Source organism: Crocodylus porosus, unplaced genomic scaffold, assembly GCF_001723895.1.
Source record: "Crocodylus porosus isolate Cpor-Errol unplaced genomic scaffold, CroPor_comp1, whole genome shotgun sequence".
In the NCBI taxonomy this organism is placed as follows: domain Eukaryota; kingdom Metazoa; phylum Chordata; order Crocodylia; family Crocodylidae; genus Crocodylus; species Crocodylus porosus.
In genome coordinates this window covers 461899-470378 of record NW_017728946.1, presented here as the reverse complement: position 1 = coordinate 470378, position 8480 = coordinate 461899, and the positions used below count along the sequence as shown (strand labels likewise).

The window sequence follows — 8480 nt, the reverse complement described above, 5'->3', positions numbered from 1 at the left end:
GTGACTGGATTCATTTAGTATTTTGCCATTTTTTGGCAATATTAATTTTCTGTTGTGAATTGTGGGCTATATCTAAGAACCAAGGGAGCCCTTTCAAATGAATTAAATGTGTAAATATATAAATATTGTCTTTACATGCAGTTGTGTTTTTCTATTTATACTTTCAGCAATGTACCCAGCCAGTATATAGATTCAGAGTAAATAACCTACTCTTTAGACAACTTTATCTGGAAATCTTGCAAAACTAGCATTTCTGCTCTGATACACAGAGCTTTCGTTTGAACTGCCAGAGGTCTGTGCTTCTGTTCAAATGAACTCCACTCCAGATCCTTTTACTAACTTGTGAGACTATGTTCCTGGTGAAACCAAGAATAAAACTGTAATTGGGAGGAAAACTAAGCCAATGCCAAGTGCTTTGGAAAAGCCACCTTCAATATGACTGTGCAAGTCACTGAACTTTTTCCTGAGGCTCAGATTCATAATCTGTGCAGATAATGGTACTTATGTTTGCAAAGTGCTCTGAGATCCTCAATTGGAAAGAGCTAATATTGGCAGGATATTATTTGCTATATTTCAGAATTTCTGGTCCTGGTTCAAAGCTGAAAGTACAGGTATGTGTGAAAAATAAAACAAAAATATCCAAAAATGGTGGCACTTCTCAGCCTCAGGAACAGTTGAAATTAAGTTTTTTGAGACTGAGTTCAACTTCAGTCTGGGAAGATAGTGAGGGGTCCAATTGATTGTTAATTGATCTGAGCCTGTCCCTGCATTCCAAGGGTTCAGTTAGAAAAATAAGAGTTCATTTTCTGTAGCTTATAGGAGAGATTTGTTTGCTCTATCCTGTTTGCATTATCTTTTATATTTAATTGCCTGTGGACTTTAACATAAAGGATAATTCTCATTTGTAAGCACCAACATATAATATATCACATGCCATTTCTGTGTGGTTGTATTGTGTACATGAATCTTTAAAACCTTTAAAGCGATGCACTAACTTTTTAAATAAAAAGAACACATTTATATTAAATCATTTAAAATATGAAATTTGGATTTTACAATCGGGTCTCTCTGGCTCCCTCAGTGCTTTAGCTTGACAGAACTCTAGTTCTCCTGCAGGGGACACTGCTGCTTAACACTGAAAGAACTTGTTTGATAGGTTCTGTTTCAGGAAATATATTACACAGCTGGGGCAAGGTAAAGAGGCATGGGGATGCCATCTGTGAGACAAAAGCAAAAGGAAACATTCCCTCTGTATTTAACAGAGCTTCAGTTTATTTGTTCAAATATTTGCACCAAACTGGAATTAGCTTTACTTTTGAACAGCATAGCAATTAATGCCCCTAAAACTAGTATGAATGTATGTGTTGTATATGTATGAAATTAAACTTTATCCTTGTTTAAAAAATGACCTTTGTTGGCAAAGTCCTTCCATCACCAAAAGGCAAAGTGAAGTCACTATTCCAGTTCTTAGGAAAAGATTCCAACTCAGAATGGTTTTAAACATCTCTTATGAATCATAAGATGTTTTAATGTATTTATTCCAAGGGACTCTGTTAAAGATTCATACTGTTGATCTTACAATTTGTCCTGTTTGAATATGAAGTTCATCTAAGGCTAAGGTAGAGGTTGTATTGCCACTAAATGGCATCCTCTGGAGTGTTGATCCTACAGAGTTGTTTCACATGAGGCAAGGTATGACTCATGCTAATGGAAAGGGTAAAGAAGATTTTTTAAAGAAATATATTGCAGTTAAATTAGTTTAGACAGCATGACATCAGAGAGTAATTAAATAGGTTTTTGTTAGAATTCCGTTTCCAATTCCTGAGTTCAGGTTTGTAAAAGATTTCTGAGCACCTGCAGGTTTCTGTGTGAAATATTTTCACTGGAAAGGATTCAAAATGTAAAAAAAACCTTTTAACACAGAGGCAGCATTACGCCATTCTTCCTTTTTGGAAAAAAAGCCCCTTAGATTTAAACAAGACTCCTTCAAGTTTTCAGTCAGTTTTACAGAAGAAAAGGGGAGGTACACTTTCACTTTTCAAGAACAAGTTCTTTTTAGTTGCTAACTGAAGCCAGGGGAGAAACATACCTGACTAAATGTGCATTTCCACTATGGGACTGGATACAAATATTAGAGAAACAGATTTAAAGTGTTTTAAACTTAAAAGACAGCTATTTCTGCTGACACTGTTTTTTCATTTTTTTCATGTTTTCTTCTGCCAAACTGGAGGAACCTTTTCTGATTTTTTCTTTAGTGGCATTCAAAGAAAGACCAGAGGATGAAAATCTTGCACTTTCTCACTTTATTGCTTTGGCATTTGACTTGGTTATATCTGGATTTAGTTTCTGTAGTGTTGAGTAATTCTGAAGCAGGTCAGAGTAATCCTGGATCCAAATTAGGATTGCTAAAAGCAGAAGGAAAAGAAAGGAATCCCTTATCAAGGGCAGGTACCTTTAGGACTGGAACCCATGGATACAGTGCTGGGACATCAAAGGCTAGAAGTAAAAGCAATACTGTTCAAGCTGGAGCTCTCCTGTCTAAGAACGATGAACCAAAGAAGATTCTCTCTAGAGCAGGGACTACAGACCCAAAGGTAGGACATTCCCCTAACAGACCATCTGGAGTAAGGACGGTGACTCCAAAGATTCAGAATGCTGGCAGCAAGGCCTCACTGAAAAAAACTGGCACAGGCAATACTGATGCCAGTTCTTACAAAACCAAGAAGACTAAAGAGCTTCTAACACAAAGGGAATCTAAAGAGACTTTCAGACACCCCCCTATCACACCTCATGAATACATGCTCTCCCTGTACAGGACTCTCTCAGATGCAGAGAGAAAAGATGTTAATGGAAGTGTAAAATTGGAGGCTGGACTCGCCAATACAATAACAAGCTTTATAGATAAAGGACAAGGTAAGAAAGGAGCTAAGGTGTGAGTGTATGTGTATTAATGAAAGAAATGCATAGGTGTTCACACACCTGTGTGTATACATTTGTATATTCATAGAGTTACTTGCAAAATAATGATAATGTATTAAAGGCAAATAGCTTGACTGATTTAAATGTAATCAGAATTATATAACTCAGAGGCAATTTTGTCTTTTCAGTTTAAAATCGTATAAAATTCACCTGGAAACAGATATGGATGCTTGTATACTTATCAACCAATGCATTTAGGGGCATATTTTCAAATTTTAGGTGTCTAAATAGGCAGATAAGTGCTTCTGAAAATCTCACTATTTACCTACTAGGTACCTGACTCCCAATGGGACTAATCTATCTTGGTACTTCTGAAAATCCAGCAAGGTTCTTATCTTTAACTTTAGGTGTCTAAAATACTTTAGAAATCCAGCCCTTAAGCTTTTACATAATTAAATTACAACAGTTGATAAACTTGCATTTTATTATATATTAAACAGTTCCACAGGCATAAGATGTGCTAAAGACAGTCATGATTTCTTTGCTTTTCAGTGTATCGAAAAAAGACTTTCTATATAGAAACAACAGCCTTATATGTAGTAAGGGGAGAGCTGAGGGTATGTCTAAATTACAGTCACAAAAGTGACTCAAAGTAGTATAATGACACCTGAGCTAGCGTGGCTCCTGTTAGCAACCTAACTGAAGAAATTAAGAACCAGCTAATTAGGCTAAATAACTTCTGTGACTTCAGCATAGCCATAACCTGAGAATCTGTGGCACAATTCTTCTGTTTGTGGAGAATGAGCCTAGTATAGTGCATGCACATATCCTACCAAGAAAAAATGAAGTTTCATCCTCTTCTTATTGGTCAGGTAAGCACTCACAGAGGTCAGATGTTAACCTTACTCAGGTTGGGCAATGATCCTAATGTTGTTTTCAGTGAAATCAGCATGGATTTTCTTATGAACTGGATGAGACCTCTAGACCACTGCCCCGGCAGTGCCAAGGTGGTCACTGATCCATTTTAGAAGGGAAACTCAAATGGGATTTAATTACAAACAGTCTGGTTGCTGTAGAGGAGTGGATGCTAATAACATACTAATATGTTGTTTAGCCATGTTTCTTATAACCAGGGATCCTAGTTTTCTCTGATAAAAAATCATAAATTCTCTGATAAAAAATCCCAAATCCGTGATTAAAATGAAAGGACTCTCACGCCCCCCCAACCCTTTGGCCCTGCTTATGACCCGCAGACCCTCACCTCCAGCCCTGCTGGAGGGGGCCCCCAGCTGCCAGGGCTACGGGGCCAGAGACACAGGTCCACAGCCCCCTGCCTCAGGGAGGAGGCTGCGGTTGCTGCAGCAGATCAGAGCACAGAACCCAGGTTACATGCAGGCTGCTACAGGCTTGGGTGGGAGTGGGGTCTGGCTCCCCACGGCTATGTGCACTCCTGGGGGGGGGCAGAGGGGACTCATGTCCCCCAGATCTGTGCGCAGGGCAGAGGCAGGTGTAGGCTTCCCACCCTACTGCCCTCCCCTGGGGCCTCTGCATACCAGTGGGTGCGACCCAGCTCTGCAGGACAGAGTGGGGCCATGCAGGAAAGCTGCTTGCCTCTGTGAGCTCTGCACTGCCCTGATGAGGCATCCCCTGCATGCATGGCAGCAGTGAGGGCACAGCCCCATGCCACCGCCCCTGCTGCTACCATGCCCACAGGGGCATCTTGCTAAGGCAGTGCGGAGCTTGCAACTGCAAGTAGCTTTCCTGCTCTTCCCTGCAGCACAAGGTTGCACCTGCCAGGCTGTGGAGGACCCAGGGGAGGGCAGCAGGGTGGGAGCCCAAGCCTGCAGCAGGCAGCCTGTGCCCCTACCCTGCACACAGATCTGGGGGGGCACAGGTTCCCCCTGCCCCCTGGGAGTGTGCACAGTGGCAGGGAGCTAGTCCCAACCCGTGCCCACCAGACAAGTTGCCCACGGCTCTGTCCCACTCTCCCCCAGGACCCTGCAGCTGCACATTATGGCCCCAGGTCCCAAGCCCCATGTGCTGCCCATCTGGGCAGCAGCCCCAGCCCCAGCCCTGCCCAACTCCCTCCTTATGGGGGCTTCAATTCCCCCTGCTCCACACTTACCTGCAGGAGCTGCTTTCCAGGCTGCCTGGTGGCCATGTGTATGTGCATGCACATGATGCCTCCTGCCTGACTGCCCTCCTCCTACCTTCCCCCAGCTCCTTGCAAGCTGGAACTCTGCCAGCCTGCAGAGAGCTCTTTGCAAAACTGCAAAATCCATGGCTTTCTCCAGTAAAATGATAAATCTGTGGTTTCCTCTGCTAAAGGGGAAAATCCAGATTTTGTTCTGTTTTTCCATGGAAAACAGAAAACCTGGTTCCCAACTCATAAACCTCAACAATAAATTTGACATAAGGCTTTAGGGAGTAGGAGTTTTTTGCACTGTCTGAAGAGGCTGTGACTCATGTAGAGTGAATTTAATCAGGCATTGTCTTTGTGCCTGATAGTTCCTTGAAGATATAGTTTTAAAGGTCTGATTAACCATTGAATTCTCCAACAGTGAATCTGCCCTTGGGCAGAGGCCTATCATGAGGCCTGGGTACCACTGAAGTGTCATGTCAGTCCTATTGCAAGGATGTAAGTAGTGGATAAGTCCTTTGAATGCTCAACCTTGGAGGTGGAATCTCTGTCAGTTGGCTATAGTTGATAGTTTGGGGCTACAAAACACATACAGATAAGAAGATGACATTTCCACAAGAAAAGCTCAGAATACTGTTTCCCTCTTAAATCATTGAGTTCCTCTGCTGTGCTTTACTGCAGAGTAGACGAATTAGCCGTGCAGTAAAGTGTCACCATCTATATGTGCAGCAGTATTAGGCCATAGTAAATCAACTAACTCCACCATAAGAAGTACTGTCGGGGACAGTACTATCTTATAGAAGAATAATTAACTGTGATTAAACATATGTGTAGACACTGACACAGGCGTAAATTGCACCTGGTCAGCCCAGCCAGCCAGGGGCTGGACACTAGCCTGGCCACACGGCTCAGCACTTCAGCATCCTTATGTCCCAGACAGCCCCTGTGATGCCACCACCCAGAGCCTGTTGCTGATCCCCTGTACCCCTGCCAGCTTGGGTCTATGCTGCCCTGCTCAGATCACTGCTGTTCTGGGTGCACATGTAAACACTTCACCTAGGAGTAGTTTACTCTGGCTCAAATTGCTTCAGAGTTTATTACTTCATATTAATTGCACATGTAGATATACCCTTTCAGTCTCATCTCAGAGCAGATTCCTTAGACTGCATAGATTGGTTATGACTTCCAAGACTGTGGGCTAACTGAGTGACCCTGTGATTTTATAAGCAAACTTCAGAAATGTCATGAGGATTTTCAGAACACATACTCATTTGCATTTGAAATAAATTTAAAACTGTGTGTGGTTTTTTTTTAGATGAACGAGCTCCAGTCATAAGAAAACAGAAATATACTTTTGACATCAGTGCATTAGAAAAAGATGGTTTGTTGGGGGCAGAACTGCGGGTATTAAGGAAAAAGCCCTCTGATACATGGAAGCCTCATTCTCTTGGGAAAACTTCCCAAGTGAAATTATTTAGTTGCTCCACAAACCGACAAGCAGCAACTCTCCTGGATTCTCGCACCGTCAGCATTGCAGATACGCCAAAATGGGAAGTATTCGACATTTGGAAACTTTTTAGGAATTTTAAAAACTTGGTTAACTTGTGTTTTGAATTGGAAGCTTTCGACAGGGGAAGAGCTGTTGATCTAAGGAGTGTGGGTTTTAACAGAACAGGGAGGCAAGTCAATGAAAAGGCTCTCTTCTTGGTATTTGGGAGGACAAAAAAAAGAGACTTGTTCTTCAATGAAATCAAAGCCAGATCTGGCCAAGATGACAAAACTGTTTATGAATACTTATTCAATCAGAGGAGGAAGAGAAGAGCTCCTCTAGCCACCCGGCAGGGGAAGAGGCCCAACAAAAATCTGAAGGCAAGGTGTAGCAGAAAAGCTCTCCATGTGAATTTTAAGGATATGGGCTGGGATGACTGGATAATAGCTCCTTTGGAATATGAAGCTTATCACTGTGAGGGACTCTGTGAATTTCCTCTTCGATCTCATCTAGAACCCACCAATCATGCAGTTATTCAAACATTAATGAACTCCATGGACCCAGAATCTACTCCTCCAACTTGCTGTGTTCCCACCAGACTGAGTCCTATTAGCATTCTGTTTATAGACTCTGCTAACAATGTAGTCTACAAACAATATGAAGACATGGTAGTGGAGTCATGTGGGTGTAGGTAGCAGCACAATCTCTCATGTTAACACTAAAAAGACAATATTGGAAAATGATAACCTTTCCTCAAGCACAGGTAACTCTTTCTTACCCTTGGAGTAAGCTTATTTACAAAAATAGTAGAGAGGGGAAAATCTGCTAATATCTCTAATATCTGTCTATAAATCTCTTATTTTAGCAGTACTTTGGTGCTGTTACACTCAAACTTAGCTTAGAAGTATGTCATTACTCCCATAATCACATAAAATTGTTCTCACTAATGATCACTTCAGATTATAGTAAAATTACACATCCCAAAAAGATTGGCTTTTTTTTTAATCCTGAAGAAATGGGTACACATAATGTTAACTGTACATACATCTTTATCTAATGTTTTTGATCCTTTAAACATAACTCCTAAAACTGAGCATGTCTGAGTGTCACTGCTACAGTTTTCATCATAATGTCCATTAAGAAATGTTTGAAAAGAACCTTTCAGTCCATAAGAGAAAAGTAATGTCTCTATGCACTCAGAGGCTGGTGTAGTTATACAATGGGTGCATCTACACATGTGCTTGATGGTGCAGTAGACTAATTTGCTGCAGCATAAAACATCACAGTCTACACATGCAACACTATTAAACCACAGCAAACTAATTTTTGTTGCTCTAAGATAGTACTCTTGGGAACAGTACTATCTTACGACAGCAAAATAGCTGCATGTAAACACATAAGTAAATATTGACCCAGGCGTATATTGTGCCTGGTCAGTCCAGGCGGCAGGGGGGCCAGGCCCCTGCCTGCTGCCTACCTACATGGCTCTGTTCTTCGGGCATTCTCCTGCCCCAGCCACCCTCTCCACCACCCAATGCCATGATCTGGAGCCCAGGGCTGACCCCCTTGAACCTGTTGCCAGCCTGGGGCTGCTCCATCCCAGCTCAAAGTGCTGAGGTCCCTGGTACACATGAAGATGCTGCACCCAGGAACAGTTAAGTCCAGTGCCAAGTGCATCAGAGCTTATGTAATCAATTTAATTGCATGTGTAGATGTGCCCAGTGATAAGAACTTTTCTGGTTAGCTCTTAAGCTATATGTATATGAAAAGGAATCATTAAATAGAATACGCTGCCTTAGTTTTAAATTGTACATGGAGATAGATTATGCAAAAGCATATTTGTTTCAATGTATGTTTTATTACAAGCATCATATCTTTCTTAAATAGCCAACTAATTCATTGTTATGTTGTAAATTGTATTACTCTGTATAA

The 8480-nt window shown here is 41.6% G+C and overlaps 1 protein-coding gene across 1 annotated transcript; it reads left to right on the top strand.

Annotated features, from left to right (window-relative positions):
• Positions 1-6340: 6340 nt before the first annotated feature.
• Positions 6341-7814, top strand: GDF5 (growth differentiation factor 5; the record flags this gene model as incomplete). The annotated part of the gene is made up of 1 exon (XM_019550757.1): positions 6341-7814. A coding segment is annotated over one exon (903 nt), but the record flags the coding sequence as incomplete, so codon positions are not given.
• Positions 7815-8480: the final 666 nt, after the last annotated feature.